This window comes from Accipiter gentilis, chromosome 22, assembly GCF_929443795.1.
Source record: "Accipiter gentilis chromosome 22, bAccGen1.1, whole genome shotgun sequence".
In the NCBI taxonomy this organism is placed as follows: domain Eukaryota; kingdom Metazoa; phylum Chordata; class Aves; order Accipitriformes; family Accipitridae; genus Astur; species Astur gentilis.
The window spans coordinates 695,237-713,649 of NC_064901.1; the positions used below are offsets into that span (position 1 = coordinate 695,237).

General features: G+C 34.8%; 1 protein-coding gene across 29 annotated transcripts in view; it reads left to right on the forward strand.

Annotated features, from left to right (window-relative positions):
- CEP128 (centrosomal protein 128) overlaps nt 1-18,413 on the forward strand; it is a 143,361-nt gene that overhangs the window by 121,337 nt on the left and 3,611 nt on the right. For 10 of the 29 annotated variants that reach the window (XM_049825586.1, XM_049825588.1, XM_049825590.1 and 7 more), the window contains 3 exons: nt 9,801-9,878; nt 11,859-11,972; nt 15,010-15,118. In XM_049825586.1, the coding sequence (XP_049681543.1) occupies nt 9,801-9,878; nt 11,859-11,972; nt 15,010-15,118 (301 nt within the window). Of the gene's footprint in view, nt 1-7,682; nt 7,870-9,264; nt 9,470-9,800; nt 9,880-11,858; nt 11,975-15,009; nt 15,119-18,413 lie in introns of those variants that run through there. The other 19 variants (XR_007509162.1, XR_007509163.1, XR_007509164.1 and 16 more) reach the window with 8 other exon arrangements.

Genomic DNA, 18,413 nt, shown 5'->3' on the forward strand with positions numbered 1-18,413 from the left:
GCCACCTCTAGTTTTCTTCCACCAAAATTTTTATATTTTTTTGATGTAAAAGAATTTATTTTGCTCTTAAGAGTATGATTTTTTTTAACAATTGCCTTTCTCTCCCATTCACACTTATTTCTCACCTTCTGGCTAATTCTGGGATTTAGAGTAGGAACCAAAAATGCTGAAATAAATATAAGATTCTGCACAACTTTTCTGATTTATGGATTACATTTAAGGTTGTGTACTTGCACGAAGTCCACAAACTAAACATATATCTATAATGTCACCTCTAATCCTCCTTCCCTCAAAAATTGATAAATAGCATTATTTTTAAGTTACTCTCTATTAAAAATGTTCTTCACTATTCTGTAAAAAATGAATTACTAAATTAATGTAAGCAATAACATATTGTTACAAAAATATATATTGAGACTTTGAATACTAAATTTGCAGATAAGTGCAATCAAGAATATCTTATTGTGTATTTGTTAAAGAATATTTAAAATATTGGCCTAAGAATGTATTGCTAAATTGCCTGTAAGATGCAGCTTACAAAATGTAGGTAACTCTAAACTTTATTAAACTGCTCTTTGTTTGGCAGTCAGGATGACAATTTTATATTTATTTATTGGCAAATAATCATGGTGCATGTCTAACAACTTGGTCTAATAAATTCATAGTTTCTCCAGTGACGGTATCAGTAATATAATACATTACAGAATCACAAAATGGTTGCGGTTGGAAGGGACCTCTACAGGTCATCTGGTCCAATCTCCCTCCTCAAGCAGGGTCACCCAGAGCCAGTTGCCCAGGACTGGCTCCAGATGGCTTTTGAATATTTCCAAGCATGGAGATTCCACCAACCTCCCTGGGCAACCCGTGCTAGTTCTCAGTCACCCTCACAGTGATAAAGTGTTTCCTGATGTTCAGATGGAACTTCCTGTGTTTCTATTTGTGCATTGCCTCTTGTCCTGGCACTGGGCACCACTGAAAAGATCCTGGCTCCCTCTTCTATACACCTTCCTTTCAGATATTTGTACACATTGATGAGATCTCCCTTAGCCTTCTTTTCTCCAGGCTAAACAGTCCCAGCTCTCTCAGCCTTTCCTTGTGGGACAGGTGCTCCAGTCCCTTAAAGAATGTTAGTTGCCCTTCTCTGGACTATCTCCAGTATATCTCTCTTGTGCTGCGGAGTCCAGAACTGGACCCAGCACTCCAGATGTGTCTCACCAGGGCTGACTAGAGCAGAAGCATCCCCTCCCTTGACCTGCTGGCAGCACTCCTCCTAATGCAACCCTTACGTTCTCCAAGTAGAAAGCTCCTTTCAATACTGTGAAGATGTGTTCCACATGTTGCAAATATTGAATGTTTTTGCCAGATTCTAATAGAGCAAAATCCTCTCAGTTTTCCATTAGAGAAAGTAAAAATCTCAGGATAAAAATTTTCTACAAAAGACTGTAATTCTTTAGATAGCTTAGGTTATTTCTCTTAGTTTAACTAGGAGTAGTAATATACAGTGGTCTTCACTTTCATTTTTTTGAACATAGTATGTATATATATGTAAATATAATTTTAAAGATGATTCCATGTGTCCCATTCACAGGATTCTCCTTAAAAATATTGGTCTTTCATCTGTGGAGTGTGAATCTGAGTTCTTCCACAGAACACAGGATGTTTATACAGATATCAGTTACACTTATTGATGTTACCATAGATTTTTTTTTCTCTCATTGTTGTGCATCTCTTGATTAAAATAGGGACATCTATAAGCCAAATTCCTATTTTTTTTTCCTACTCTGCCACTGATTTCCTGTGAATCCTTGGTTAAGTCACTTCTCTTTATTTCAATTTTTCTGAGCTGTAAAACTGAACAATATTTCTTCTCTCCCATGAAGGCTGTATTAATTGAATTTTTGTATTGCTTTCTGGAAGGCTTGATGAAATACTCTTACCATACAAAACATTAACGTAAATTGCATGTGAAGATTTTTAGCCTGTAAAGCTCCAGAAAGGTGAAGATAGCATTCATGAATGAATGACTCAGAAGTCTTTATACCTTTTAAGAATGTGTGCCTGCTAATGTTGCTTTACTTAACACATTCTGCCTCTTGTGTTATATTTCTTTTAATTTCCAGTAATTACATCTGGAAGTGTTTGATCAAAATCTTAGTAAATGGTGAAGAATAGATTCTCAAAAATTAGTCTTGTGGACCCCCAGTAGCACTCAGAGCACTAGCTGATGATTCACAGAGAACTGTCTTGCCAAAAGACCGCACTGTCTTTTCCACATTTCCAGCTGCTAGTATGCATCAAACAAGTAAAAATTCATGAAATACTTTCCTAATATTTTTCCATGTAAACAATTCCCGTAGCTACCACAGGGCTGTTATGTGCTCAAGAATGAGAGAAGACATGATCCATGTCATTGCAAACAGAAAAGGAAGCATCCATGAAGCTCTCTTAATTAAAATGTGGGCCACCCTATGCAAAAACATCTGGAGTCTAAATTTAAAGTTCAGTTAGTTTGACATTTGCAATGCTTTGTTAACAAAGGTCTTTTGTTTTTCATTAGTATAAGTGTAGTTTTTGCTTAAAAAAAAATCTTACTGGTTAAAACTTTGACAAAACAATGTAGTATAGAAAAAAAAAGTCAGTTGAACTTGAATGTTGTATAACTTAATTCATGTGTTGCTTGTATTTGTAAAGGTAAACTGATTTCTTGATGTGCTAAAATCATCAAAACAATGGTATAATTGGAGTAATGGTATATGTAGGATATAAAGACACAAAATACATTTTTTTGTTTTCTCTTAAAGTTCCCTCTATACATATGATGTACTACATCACAGAATGTCCCAGCTATCATAGAATTTGTCTGGCATATGAAAGTCAACAGAGAACCTCAGGCCTTTTAAGTGGAACTACACCTTGTATAAAAGAGGAGCGTGATGTATCAGTCTAGTGCTGGAGTTAGAAGCTGACAATGCATAGTTTTACAGGTGTTAACAGGGAAAGCAAAGGATACATTTATACATGCTGGGTGCATCCTATGCTTGCTATTTTTAAGTATTCAACATGCTAAGGCCATTTAAAAAAAGTCATCGTAGGTCACCTTTAACATTACATCTTTCATCTAAATCATGAGTAACTGCCTGCTGAGATGCATTGCAGTCAGTTAAAATTACAGTTGCATTTAATCTTTTTATGGGTATTCTTTGGGGATTAGCTAACTGGTACTTAAGTCAGCTCTAATTTTCAAAAATATCTGTGCAATATAGACAGCCATTTGTTTTTACCTACCTCAGTAAACAAAGGAGCACTATACTTGAAAGTCAGTGAAGTTTGGTTTCTAATTTGTTTATGTGTTTTCAATATATCGACTATAAAGGCAAACTTTAGGAGGACTATATACAAACCTGCTTTGATTTATTTGCATTTAGCATTGCAGTTTTGAGACTAAAAATAAAATGTGTATCTGATTTTGATTTAGATCTGTCCCTTGTGACAGCATGAAATGGTCTATCACCAAGAATACGTCAATATAGGAGGATTAACTGTTCACATGCAGTTTAAACATCAAAGTATTTGTATGAAGTCATGGAAAATGAGTAATTTGTTTTATCATTCTCTGTGAAAACACAGGACGCCCCTTTTCAAAGTAAATAATCTTTATTTTAAAAACAGAAAGGTTAATAGCACTCACTCTATGGAAGAGACTGCTGTTAAGTAAAATACCATTAATAGTACTTCAGTCAGTACAGTTAGAGTTTCTTCCTCTTATCGGTACCAACAGTGCACTGTGTCAGTACCTTCTGTTCCCTGTTAAACAATGAGCAGGCAGATGTGATTGCTCTCTTTAGGATTATTTGTATGCATTATGGCATACAGTTTTCTCATTTCTGGGAAAAAAAGTTAACAGTACTTAATTGCCCTCTAAGTCAGGTGCTTCTGACATCCTTTTTCGCATTTTATCTGTGCAGCTAAATCCATCTCTTTTATTAGAATAGAGTGCAGTCATTAATGATACAAGTATGGCATTTGATCCACGTTGAGGAGGTTGCTGTGTGTTTCATTAAATTATCAGACCAATTCTGTGGGCCAGCTAAAAGCTCTTTCATCACCTTTCCCTCCCATTCTTCAGCGTATTCTTTTGTTGCAGCCTCCTTTATTGAATTTCTCCTAACAAACTTGGCTTATTTCTTTTTCTGTTTTTATTTGCACTTCACTACCATTCTTTTCATTGCTTTTGTGAAAAAGGCACACATTTCTGTCCCTGAAAATGTTAGTCTATGAGTTATCCTATTCAAATAACTTCTCAAACTGCTCAGAAGACTGTGAGAATTTTGGAATATAAAAGGAATTGTTCTGATTAAGACCAAAGGTTAATCTAGCCCAGCTATAGACATTATAACAAAGGCCAAAATAAAACGCTTAGAGTGTATGAACAGGACTGACGTATATTTTGTTTCCCACTCATTCATTCTGATTCCAGCCATTCAAAGCTCAGAGACTTCCAGACTTAGATGTAGTTTCTACGAATTTGGAACCCTTCCATGGGCTTTCTCATTCATGAACTTGCCCAGTTTGCTGCTTAAACACATATAAAATTTTCTATCTTTATGTGACTTCTGATTTTATGCAAATTCTTCCTGGCTGAAGAGTCCTGTTTTTTCAAGTCATTGTATTTAATAATTTCTCACATGGAAACAATGCTCCATGAATTTGATCATTCTTGTTGCTCTTCTCTGACCTTTCTCTGTTTCTATTCTGAAACAGAGGTCCACAGCTGCAGTCAGTAGTCAAGATGCAAGTACACTGTGGATCCATGCTCAGAAATAATTATGTTCTCTGGCTTTTTTTGCTTTCCTGATTATATCCAGTGTTGATTTTGCTTTTCTGATTGAAGTTGAGCACTGAGTTAGCAAGTTCTTGGAAATATGTATCGTTACCCCATGGTCTACTTCCTGAGAAATAACAGTTAGCTTAGAGCCTATCATTTTGTGTGGGAAGTTAGGTTTAAATTTTGGGAATCTAAAAAACCTTTCAGAAATCCAAGTAGCCTATATCATCCTTTATCCACATGATTCTTGATAAAACAAAAAAAACTAAGGACCGAGTATGCATATAACCCGAACGCTGATCTTCTGCTTTCAAGATTAAATTTAATAATGCAAATAATGAGGACTAGCTGAAGCTCATAATTTTTTTTTTTTTTTTTTTTTTCCAGAAAAAGTATGTGAAATAGCAGGGATATATTTATCAGACACTTGGGGAGAACAGATGATGAGCATCTTCCTTAATTCCATTTACAGACAGTGTTGACATGAGGTCTTGGCATTAGAATTTAGAGAAAGAAATGAAAAATGGGATTGCTTAAGGCATGGTCTTACACTTAGGGCCTGAGTTCCTTTTATGCTGAGAACAGATCACAGGTCGTCTTTATTGAAACGGCGGGGGTGGGAAGCAAAAATCATTGTAGTTGGAAAAAAATTGCTGTAAATTGAATATGTTTTATAGCAAGCTGAGGAGCCACTACATTAAATGTGTCCTGTGTCCCAGGCAACTTTGTCAACTCTGTGTGACATCTCAACTATGTATTTTTCTGCAGTTCATAAGTACAATACTTCAGCAAAATGTGTTAGGAAATAGAGACCATAAGCTTAAAATATTTATGGTTTAATTTGGTGCTGGACCAAGAAGAGAGATTGAGTGGTGTTACAATTTTGGGGTTATTTCCTGTGAGGGAGGATTTTATTTCTGAAAGGGTAGGGGAGTTGTTGGTGTTCAAAGTAAAAAAACTTTGTGAGCATGTGTCCATCAGATCTGTGTGATGCTAGGATGACGTCTGAACATCAGGACTCTGTACTTGTTTCACATATAGTTAAGTTTGGATTGCTTAGGGTCTGTTGTCTCTCATATTTCCCAGCCTTAGAAACACACATGCAGACCAGTACCAGGGGCTACTCTGGGAAGAAGCAGCAAACATTGCCTCTCATCATAAAATAATGGAGTGGAAAATCAGCGCTTTGATGAACATAAGGCCATTGTAAATGAAGTGTGAAATATGAATTAATACTGCTTTACTGTGGTAAAAGTGAAATGGTTGATTCTTGTAAGAGGGAAACATTAGAGATTGATAGATACCTCTAGGCAATTTTACTTTCAAGTGGAGATGTATAGTAGCATTTGAGGAAAAAAAAAAAGTATTACAACTATAAAAACATTTCTATGCTATAATCTGTGAAAAACAGTTTAAATGCAATATGTAGGCCTCCAGCCTGATTGCATCCTGAAAATATGAAGAATAATCCATTTTACAAATTCATTATTAATATGTAACTGCAGGTTCTGTAATTCTGTTCTGGTAAAGAGAAAAACACAGCTAGCTAAGTGTGAAATCTACTTATCCTCCTTTCTCATGCAGCAGGTGAAAAAGAAGAAAGTACTGTTTTCTTGTTAGAAGAAATAACCTTTATTAATTCTGACTTTGAGTTTTGTAAAACTGATTTGCCCTACTTTTTTCACTGGAATTCAGCACAAGTATGCACCTTTTTGTCCTTCCAGGCTTTTTCCAGCATTTGCCATGGTCAGTTGTCAACATGCCCATTAAGGACTTTTTCGTACTGGGTGTCCTCAGTGCTGCTCATTTCAGGAAGTGATTTACCTATCTTTCAGGCATAACTTCATATATTTGCTCTTGTATAATTGCTGCACATTTTTAAAATCTAACAAAATGTGTTTATATAAAAGAAAAGCAAAAATACTCATTTTGGGTTCATACCTAAATTAACTCCACTTTATTTTCCCTGTCTCGTTTCTATTTTCTTGTTCTTGCTAAATGACTAAGGAATCTTTTACTCTGTTTCACTTTTGACAGTTCTTCCTGTACTTCTTGAAATCTAAAATATCCTTCCTTGCTGGTGAATCCTTTTACCCTATTTTGTATGCTTTCATACTCTTCCTGTTGTTCTTGAAGCAACAATTCATCCAACCGTCTCGTAAAATTCTTTCCCCTTACCTGTGATAATGGAGTTGTTATTGTTCTAGAACCTTTGACTGCAGTGTATTCTTGTTATCTTCTGTGCTGTGTGAAGAATAGAAATTATCCTGGAAAAAAGGGCCAGATCTGGGAATTCCTGAATATTTTTCTCCTATTGCATCTTGCATTCGTACTGCAGAATGTATCAGTGGGTCAGAGAGCCCTTTTTTAGCTAAGCATACAATCTCAAGGGTAAAAGTTTATTCCTAGAAGGTGGGAGATGTTGTTTGAACCTCATAAGTCACAGAAGGAAAAAGAATGCAAATATCTGGAAAACTGATTTAACCCCATAGTTTTTTTTATAGAAATAGGTCCTAATATTGTCAGCATATTAACTGCCAATACACATTTTTCCTGATTACAGAAAGTTAGATAAATGCTTTTACATAAATAATATTTTCGCATACATATAATTACAGAGACAGAAAACCCAGGCTCGCGTCCGCTACCTAATTTAGTTTATTGGGACTTAATATTGGTTACAATTTGGTCCTGTGAGATGCAGATGAATCCCATTGTTTATGGAACTTGACCTTTATTTGTTATGGAAGGCATATTTCTTACAATCTTAAAAAATAAATGTTTGGAATTGTTAGGAAAGAAGCAGATAACAAGACAGACATCATTGCTTCTAAATTGATGGTGTGTCTGCACTTAGGTTGCTCCGTTCAGTTCTGGTTTTCCACTCCTCTCTCCCCCTCTCCATCTTAAAAACCACAGAACTAGAGAGGCTACACCAGACATGAGAATGATCAAAGGCATGAAACTTCTTCCACGTGAGAAACAACAAAGTACACTAGGACTCTCCAGTCTGAAAAAGTTATGAATGGGAAAGATCGCAAGAGGTCTGTAAAATGAGAAGTTGCAGAGAGAAGATGAATAGAGATTGGTTGTACACTCTCTCTTATAGGAATGAGAAAGCATATAATCAAGCTAGCAAGTGGTTGGTTCAAACCAAAATGTGATGGCTTTTCATATATTGCATTATTGTAATTTGCAATATTGCTTATAAGTTATAGGAGCAATGGCTTGATTAGTTCATTATGCAGGTAACTACTTGTCTACATAATTAATAGCAGCATGTAGGAATAAAGATCTGTGGTCACTAGACAGTCATGGTAGAAGTATAAATAGTAATGTTAATAATACTGCTATTTATGATAATATATAAATATATAATATTTGTATGTTGCTTTATGTACTATATATTGCATATAATGCTATTTAATATCTTACTAAATTATTAATGTACCTATTCCATTGATACACAATATATAATATCCATTTTATTTGTAATATGTTTAATATTAACAAAATATTAATATAACAATATTGATATTGTTATCTAAGCTGCCTGCTCACATGAGTTTTCATTTCATTGCTGTTTCTCCCACTTTGTTTTTTTAATAAATTTTTATGTGATTGATTTTTAACTAAAGAAACATCAGCTATGCTTTTAAAGAATCACATGCTTCTCTAAAGAATTAGCTTACATGGATATACACTTTTTTTTTTTGGTAACATTGAAGCCTGTGGACAGTTCCTTCAGTATTAATCATTGGTGAAGTATTTTTGTTGTTTGCTAATACTACTGATGTTTCATGGCTTGTTATACCCAGCGTAGTACACTATTACAGTCTTGACTCATTGGGTTGCTTTTGAAGATTGTCAGGGAGCTTTAGGTGGTACAAACCAGCTTTTTGGAGTAGACTGCACCTGTGCTGAGAGGTTCTCACTGCTTCTTCTTGTACTGGTGTGATTGAAAGTTTTAGTCTCTTCAGGTCTTAAGTCTGGGATCTAAATAGGATGTTTTTCATTAGATTGAGACTTCCAACTAGCAACAGAGCTTTTGTAGTTAAGGGCTTTACAGCATAACGATATTTGACTTCAGGATTGATGAAATTTATTTGTGGTATAGATTTTTGCTTTTAAAGTGCCAGGGCAGTAATGTGGTTAATGAAGCTCCTTATTGGTAGATTGCATATCAGGTTAACAGAACCTTATCCAAAGAAGTGTGATTTATAGAATTGTAGAGGAAATACCAACTGTTGTTCAGAAAGGATTAACAGTATTGTTTCTACTTGCTCTTCAGCAAATAATAGAAGGGCAGCCTTTGAGAAGTTCCAGAGGTATCTGGCTTATGGGGCGTGACTATTCTTTATACATGACTAACCAACCTCACCTGTGCACAAAACCCCAAACATGATACTCATTTTCTTCCGTTGTTTTTTGTGTCACAGGTGTGGATGTGAATTCTTGTTGTTAAGTCAAACCCTAACTCTGCCTAGAGTGGTAATTCCTCTTTCAGCAGTACACACCGTATGTCTAAACCAAAAATACAAAATTTGATTATTCTATATTTAGCTAAGTGCTAATTGCACATGTTTGTATTTGGAAAAAAAAGAACGTTTCTACTATGTGTTTAACTACAAAGATATAAGCATTGTAAGTATATGTTTATATTTCTGTTAAATGTACTTTACTCCCTGAAGTGCAATAAAAGAAAATTTCATTCTGAAGGCTACATAAACTCCAAAATTGTAAATAAGTACTGTTCTGCTCAGTAACTGGCAACTATTCATGAAGATTCAAATTAAGGAAACTGTGCTGTGTGTTTTTGTCCTTCTTTTTCCTTAACAGCCTGTTTACTGTTGACCTGTTTAATTTACAGACACATACATGCCTATAAACCTGTTGATAGATGTAATAGATTTTTAATGTTTGACATGGCTGAGAGATTAATTTTTTTATGTTTATCTTGTGTTCTGTTCTTTAGAGTACTCAAGTAGCTTTAGACCATTTGGAGTCAGTTCCTGAAAACCTGAGCCTGTTAGAAGATTTCAAAGATACTGGCGTGAGAAAGACTTCATTTGACTCTTCCAGCAGTTCTAAAATATTTTGGTTAATTCATGTCCTCTCTATATGTATAAATTGGTTAATAAGATATTTGAAATTACATATGTACATATTATATAGGCAAAACCATATAGAAATGTATTTTCATGTTTATACAGATTTTTTTGAGGTTATAAATTTAGTCCTAATTAGTAACACTGCTGAGATGCACCATAACGTTAGCAAACATTGATAACTGGGCATAATAGGTCAAGTCCTAATTACCGGTTCATAATATTTGTATTTAGTGGTGAATTCTGATATCACTTGTTAAAAAATTAAAATTTTGTAATGAAATAAATTATGCTAGTCACTTCAGTATTTAAAGTATAAATGAAAATAAGTGAGCTTTATAGCTTTTGGGTTTTTTTTTGACATAATGCCAATAATTTGTCACTTATTTTCTCAGTCCCACTATCAAATCAAGGTGTGTTTGGTTAGACACGGTGGGACATATTGATAGTAGTGGTGGAGTACTGTCAAGAGTGATAAGCCTCACATTAAGTCTTCAGTGGCTAAGTGGCTAAACCACTGTTTTATTTCCATACATGGATTTGGTGGTTTACTAAAAAATAATTTGGAACTTCATTGCACACTATAAATTTTAAATCAGTATTAAATCACTGATCAACAAATGCATAATGATTTGCATTTTATTTGCTATACAGAATTTCTCATCCTGAGGTAGTCATAAACATTTCAAAACATACTTGTTTGAAACATTGTTTATTCTCAGTGTTCTTGCACGAGGTCACGTGTTAATACATGTACACTATTTTATTGCTGTCATCATCGACAGAGTTAGGAACAAAATTCTGATTGAAATGTTTGGGTTTTTAAAGAAAAATATCGTTGAGATGTATAGTTTCAATTTCACATCCCAGGTATCCCCAGAAGAGCTTTTTGCTCTGATGGAGGTTGACATTTGCCATCTTTTTCCAGTGGTTCTGCACTGCCAAAGGAAAAATTCCGATCTCAGCTAGGCAAAGCAGAAGCTTGAATGTGGGGTTTCTACAGTCTCCTTCACACTTGCACTCTCTTGCTTAACATTACTATGAAATGACATTGTCATTTTCTGGTTTGCTGTAGTTATCACTTAGCCAGCATTTTTGAGATTGGAACCCAAATTCTTCACTTTAATTTGAGCTTTGTCCTTCTCCCTGATGCTTAGTTTTTAAAGATTGTTTTCTTAAGATGAGCCCCTACCAACAACTGTGTATTGTTTAATAAAAAATTTATTATTCAAGAGGGCTAAGCTTTATACCTTAGCTGTGAGAATGATGTCAGTTTGGAGTTTCATTAATTCTTCTTTCTGAAAATAATACATAGGATTTTTTTGTACAACAGCATATTTTACTCTCAAGTGGTACGCATGAATGAAGTATTTCAAAGCCATTCATTGCTTTCCACTGTTAGCAAGTTCTTCCCTCAATGTTTTCATAGGAAGGGAGATGGAAAGAGAAAGTAAATCTTTGATAATGCCTCACAAGATGTCTGGTAGTTGTATTCATTCAAGTGAATCGTTAGCTAGTTCAGTGAGAAGCATTATGTTTTCTTATTTGAAAATATTGTTTAGTCCATATCCTTAGAACACTTTTTTTTCTTCAAGTGCTTGTTTCTACAGTATTGTAATTAATTTTTCACCGTTACAGAATTTCTTTGTTAGAATGTATGATATTACTGAATTTTGGAAGGAGTTACAAGAAATCATTTGCCATTTAAGGACGGGGCTGTTCGCATTTTAACCTGTTTTCATTTTAACATTAGTTTTCTGTATAGAACATTCATATCGCTTTCATATGGCCCCTGAAAGTTAGTAATTAATTCATTCTTCCTATATTGAGAATCCTTGGTGATACCTGTGTTTACAGTAACCAGCCAACATTTATTAACTGCTTTTCACATTACAAAATCATTAGATCTTTCAATGCATTTCTAGGAGTCCCATTGCCGAAAGGAGATGATTCAGGAAAGGTATACAAAGTATAAAGAAATAGTGAGTTCTCTACACCAACAGCTGGAAGATTCAAAACAAAGAGTCCAACAATTCAAGGTGTGTGTGTGTACTCCACTTTCGTTTACTGATTACTTTCAAACAGCAACCTAAGCTTATTTTATGTATATTAACTCCTAGTACAAACACAGACTAAAATCATTCATGAATGTTTCTGTTTTATGTAGCTGCCATGGCTGATGTAAAATTTGATGACAGAAATGTTGTCTTCATTGTAAAGTGCCACGGATACTTTCAAAAAATGCTTTAAAATTTCACAGAAAAGTGTCGTACTGTGTCTTACTACTCTGAAGTGTTTACCTGCTTTGTCTTATTGCTGTCTACAGCAATTTTTTGATCTATGTAAAATGAGGACGTACTTACTAGTAGGTCTTTTAAAAAGTGGAAAAGGTAAAATAAATAGTGCTTTAGCTTAGTAAGTTGCTGTTGTAAGAAGGTATTAAGCTACTTGAAAAAGCCACCTTGCTCTTCTATAAGAAAGAATTGAAAGGAAGAAACAGGACAGATTCAGTATGTTGCTAATGATAATCTTCAGTTTCTTGAATTTCTCTTGCCTTCACATAAGAGTTACTAATTCAGTAGCTCTTGAAATTTGGAAAACATTGAAAAGCTAAGTGGAATGCAATCAGCTGACAGTAGAATATAATGTTGCGCTAAGCTGACTGAATGTACTGGGCTTGCATAATTTGAACTCTATATTCAGAATCCAGTATAAAGCTGATTCTAAAACTATTTCCTCTTTCTTTAGACAACAGAGAGCATTTAATGGCTTCCATTTAGTCAGGCCTAATTGCGTTTTTGCATGACATACAGTACTCTGCTGTCACGGCTGTTACAAATAGAACAGAATGTTCAAAAACAAGTAACAGACGGGTGCTAATCTGATTTCAGTGATCAGGCTAGCTTAGTCTAAAAAAAACCCCTTTTTAATGCTTGCCTTTCTTACCCTCTCTTGGAACTAACTCAAATGCATTGTTGTTTAATATTTTTTTATTTTACTATTTGTCAATTGGGAGTCTCTGAAATTGATTGGTGGAAGAGTGTAGGCTTGAGGACATCAAAATTCATTCTTTCTGATAGTTTTGATTCATGCTCTGTACACACTGTAGTGCTTCTGCTATACAAGGTAGATTTTAGTAGGTGATAAGAAAATACATGTTTTAAAAAAGGGAGTTCTTGTAAAATTCTTACATTGACCATTTTAGATAAAATTACTTGTGGAATTCATCTTTCTCCTCATTATGATCTTTCTAGCCTTTCTTCTAATACACTTCTTTCAGCTTGCTTGCCAACATTAATCTCAGACAGTCATTATCTAGTCCTGTGTCCTACCCTCTTTCCATTTAAAGGAGCAAAAATGAAACCAAACTTGAACATTCCCCTAAAAGCAGTTATTTTTCTTCCTTTGTTATGATTTCATTTGTCCCCACTCAGTCTTCCTACTCCTCTGTAGTCTTGTCAGATGGCTGTAAACTACCTGTTGCTTAGACACCCAGGATAATCATAATTGCTACTTGTATGTGTTAAAATGTACAATTTCCAGTACTAAAGGAGGCCAGAGGCTGGCAGAATACCGTCAAGTAGAACTATCATGATTTTTCAACTAAGAAAGGGCTGAGTGATAGTAGATAAAGATGAAATTGGGGGAAAAGAAAGGTAAATATAATGTATAAAAATAAAACATATAACAGTGAATACCAACTGAAGCAAAATCAAAAGAGAAAGCTAGAAGAAAACTCAAGATGAATGTTATGATAGGTAGATGCAAATATTTTATGACAGTTTCCCTGCCATGAACAACTGACCAGCTAGTCAAACACAGCATACAGATGTAACTGTAAATGAAGCACATGAAAAAAAGGTACATTCTGTGGGTTAAAACTTCAGTACCGAGAAAGCCATTTTGTGTTGCAGATGCTGGTAGAAGCACCTTGCTTGTTTAAAAGCTCTGTTCTAAGATAGCATTTCTGGAAGCAGAATGAAAAGACACAAGCTTTTTTTATTCTTTAAAAGTTGTTACTGTGCTATGTACACTTTAGGTATTAAGTCTCTCATCAGCACATAAGGGGATTAATACGTGTAATTCCCATTAGTCTTAATAGAATAAATCCCTCTTCAGTGATGGGACAAAAGCTTATTGTAACTCTTAATATTGAATTTTTTTTGTTTTCTGTTTAGTTTTCACATGTTAGTATCAGCATGAATGATAAATTGCTAGATGTTTTAACAAAATTCCCTGAGGCTGTTTATGATAAGAATTCAGTAGGAAAATTGAGTGTTTTATGAAGTGATGCATTTGTGCGTTATTATCTCTTCTCATTTCAAGAAACTGAGTAATTTGGATACCAAACCAAGCTCTTAATCTTATTTTGGAAGGTATTGCAACTGGGGACTACTTGCTGCAGTGCTAATAAAGATTTACAGATATTTTTGTCTAAATGGCCTTTTAAAAATTATCATCTTTTTTTATCTTATAGGCCAAAATGACTTTACTCACCAAAATGCTGTGCTGTATAGGTCTAGCCATAAATAGTAACATTGTACTTCAGACTTTATTTAATGGTTTAACAGCAAAATGGAAAAGCAACTTCAGGTATTTTGGTATGAGAAATCAATGAAGATTGAGTTTCCTCAGTGGCAGGGAAAATGGATTTCATTTTTATTACTACTTACTTGTGGAACTTCAGTGAATTAATGTGGACCATTCATTGATGAGGAATTCATCATTCGCTGATGTCTGCCCTGCCACTATGCTTTGTCCTGAACTGTGGATGTGATGTAAACAGGAAAGAGTGTTTTTGCAACTGATCGTAGTGACAAAAACTTGCAATGCTCCCAATGCTTTTGTCAAGCAGCTTTTTGCAGAGATTTTGTAGTGATGAAATGGTCATGAAATACATAAGCAAATTTATTTGAACCTAACTGCAATACTGAGAATTCTGAGAATTCAAATCATTTTTTTCCAGCATGTGTGAGATCACAGCATATACCTGTATGTGTGCTACTGTATGTTTTTTGTGAAAGTCTGCAGCTGCTTGATATTAACAGAAAAAATATTTTTACTTGGCTGCCATAGGATGTGAAAATGGATGCTGAAATTTCTGATACAGAAATGGCTGCCCCCTCTTCTAGTTGGCGAACTCAAAACAGCTTTTTGTCCAGCTCACTGATCTCCGATTCAGGTTGTAAGTATTGTTTCACAGAAAAAAAAAAAATCTACAAGTAATGTATTTTCCTGTTTGAAAGCTGTTTTACTTGAGAAAATAAGACTTTTTTGACCCAAAAAAATATGCTAGAACCATCTTAAGAGTCCTCCTGTGTTTTAGCTTTAGATACTGGATGGATGCCTTTGTCTAAGAAGTACTTCATTACATCCCACTGATAGTTTTTTGGGTTTTTTAACTGGGACATACAATATATTCTGTTTGGCATCCAAACCTACAACAAAAAAAAAAGGGCTGCACTTGGATTCTGAATCTCTGCATGAAGAATCATACCTGTGTTAGCTGTGTATCTTTTCAGGGACCAGAGAGACATCCTCAGCCAAGGATTATTTCCCAGATCTTTCATTTGTACCAGTTAATCTCGTGCTTGTATAGCAGTTTAACAGTGAAAATTGAATTCACTACTTCAGCTTCTACTTCAATAATTGTTTTTAACTATTTTTTCTGTTCCCTAGTGCGTGTACAACTTGTGGTCATGCAAGATCACAAGATCTCTGAAACAGCTAGGATCTGCTCAGTAAAAGATGGGAAATATCAGATTTTTATCTGGTACAGGCACACCTTTGCATAAGTGTCTAACTTTAAAAAAAGTTTTTTAAGGTGTTTTTTTTTTGAGCTTATGAGCACATGGATATCGGAATACTTTTCTTCAGAAGGATATCACCTTCCATTTCTTTTCAGTATAGCCAGTTTGTATACTGGGAACCTATTCAGTAAGTTGCCTTCTATGTAATGGAAAGTCCTATTTCAGGACTTCATTGCAGTTTCAAACCTTTGCATCTTAGAATGAATGCTGCAGTACATTACTGCTCACCAGTAAGTCCTGAGCTGATCTGATGAGGTTAAAGATAATTGGTTTCTTTTCCTTTCAGAATCTGTGGGTTGTGATTAATATCTTTTTGCAGAGCATGCTGAATAACAGTAGAGGGAATAGCAAATGCCTCCACCTCATTTGTACTTCAGGAACAGTTTCCCCTGCCTCAGAGTTGGTTTTCCATTTTCCCTAACCTAATTCCTGTCAGTCTTGCAAGTCAAAGTACAGTTCAGCCTTGTTGGGGTATAGAAAAGAAAGAACCCATACCTTGCAGGCCTGTTAGACTAGATGACCTCCAGCAGTCCCTTCCAACCTCAACAACTCTGTGATTCCACTGCAAAAACTTGCTGGAATTTAAAGATGTGGCACAAATGTTCCTAAAATATTACAGTATCTTTATACTGCTTAACCTGAATGGAACTTGTTACTTCAGTACTTTTTAATCAATTTTAGACAGTTGTCAGAGAAATAGGATCCGTATGATCTGATGAACCAGTTCTCTGATTCAGCTGGGTTTTACCAGCACTAAACTTTCTGGAGGTAAAAAAAGTAAGTGTTGAATGAAAGACAGTAGTGATTCAGTGTTGGTCATTATGAAATATTTGCAAAGTCTTCCTCATTTGAGGAAAGCTCCTTTTGAAACCCATGTTCAGGCATGGCTGAGGGACTTTTTTTTTTTTTGTCTTGCTTAAAACTTTTAGGAAGGTATTTTTCACATCATAAATGAAGCTGATCTTCATATTTCATATTTTCCATATCCCAGAATGGTGCTGAGAGTGTTTTTATTTTTGTTCTTTTGCCCAGATGGTAAAGAGCTATTTTTAATTTTTTTTTTATTTTTTTTTTAAAGCAAAAAAGTAAGAAAACGGTGAATGTGTTTCACTTTTTCCTATCTGTTTTTAAGGGAATGGAACTGGATACAAAGATCTTGAGAGTTTTAGTTTCTTCCTTGTACTCTATAAAAATCCATTAGTCAAGTTTTCTGAGGCTAAAGTAGAGAAGTAGGCATAGAATATTTTTCCTATCCCTGACTTGATTTGACTTGGATAGAATGAAGGTGGTGTTCTTAATTTCTCACTTTGCTGATTCTTTTCTTCTAAGAGTTAGTGCTATTGTATGTTCTTTATGCTTAGTAAGCAAGTATGAGAGCAAGACAGGTGCCTGTTGAAGATGCCTGGTATCGTTTTAGATGTCCTAGAGTATGCTTCTAGCTGTCATTCCAGGAAGGCATAGGTTTTCCATAGTTCCCATCACATCTTTCACAGCCCTTTGTGGACGTCTGTGGTAGCTTATGGCACTAAGGTATGTGAATTACTCCAGAGATTTTGGTTAGAATGTTTTACCTTTATACTGAACCTGATCTCCACCAGTCAAATTGTATTTTGAAGTTCTTGCTACAGTTCTTGAGGACAGTGACAATTCTGCAATGGTATTAACATTATGGAGCTTTTCTTGTAATTGCCAGTGAGTGGCAAATGATAACATCAGCTTCTTCAGTCATGTTAGTCACATAAACACCATGAACTTTCAACTTCAGTAATGATCCTAATTAGTTATAATTTGAAACTTTGACAGCAAAGTATAATTTGAGGTCTTTTGCTCCCAAATCTCCTGTAGCTTTCATAAATCTACCTATAAATGTCATCACCTATTTTCTGTGATTAATTTATCTCCTTACTTCTTCAGAAACAGAAGAATGAACTTTTTTTTCATTTACCTTTTAGAGCAGTTTTTGCAAGCCTTTGTGATTTCATGTTTCCCCACTCCATCTCTCTTAAATTCATGAAACCTTACAAATTATATAGTCAATAAGTAGTACAAGAAGCTCTCTTCCCAATGTGGGTCTCTTATGACTTGTACAGAGCACCAGGGAGGAGAGCAGACACGTTTGATATAATTTATCTGCGAGGGGGATCCTGGGATTTCAGTTTAAAATTGGTTGAAGAAGGAAGGACAAAAAGTAAGAAAAAATAAGGGAACAATCTGCTTCCATACATATATTTAGTAAGAAGTTGCCAGTGCAGCAGGCAGTTACAAGGAAAAGTAATTAACATTATCATTCTGTTTTATGATTGGTCTTCATGTTGCTGGTATAAATTCTACAATTATAACAGCTTTTCCATAACAAACTATTTTAAAGATGCTGTGGGAATGAGCTTTTATTTCTATATCCATTTTCTTAGAAAGAAAGAAGTTTAACTGAGAAAATAATTTATAGAAGGAAGCATTCATTAGACGTGGTTTGCAGTCTGTATTATGAGACCAAACCAGTTGGTCTAAAAAGTAACTACTAGTTGTTATCTAAAGAATAATCCTCAGAAAATGTTTTTCATGGCCACTGTATTTTTCTTAAATTTTGTACTACAAAGGTCCCTAGAGTTACACATGCTTTGCATTAGCTTTGTGAATAGGGTCCTGCCTTTCCCTTTGTATAATTCATCA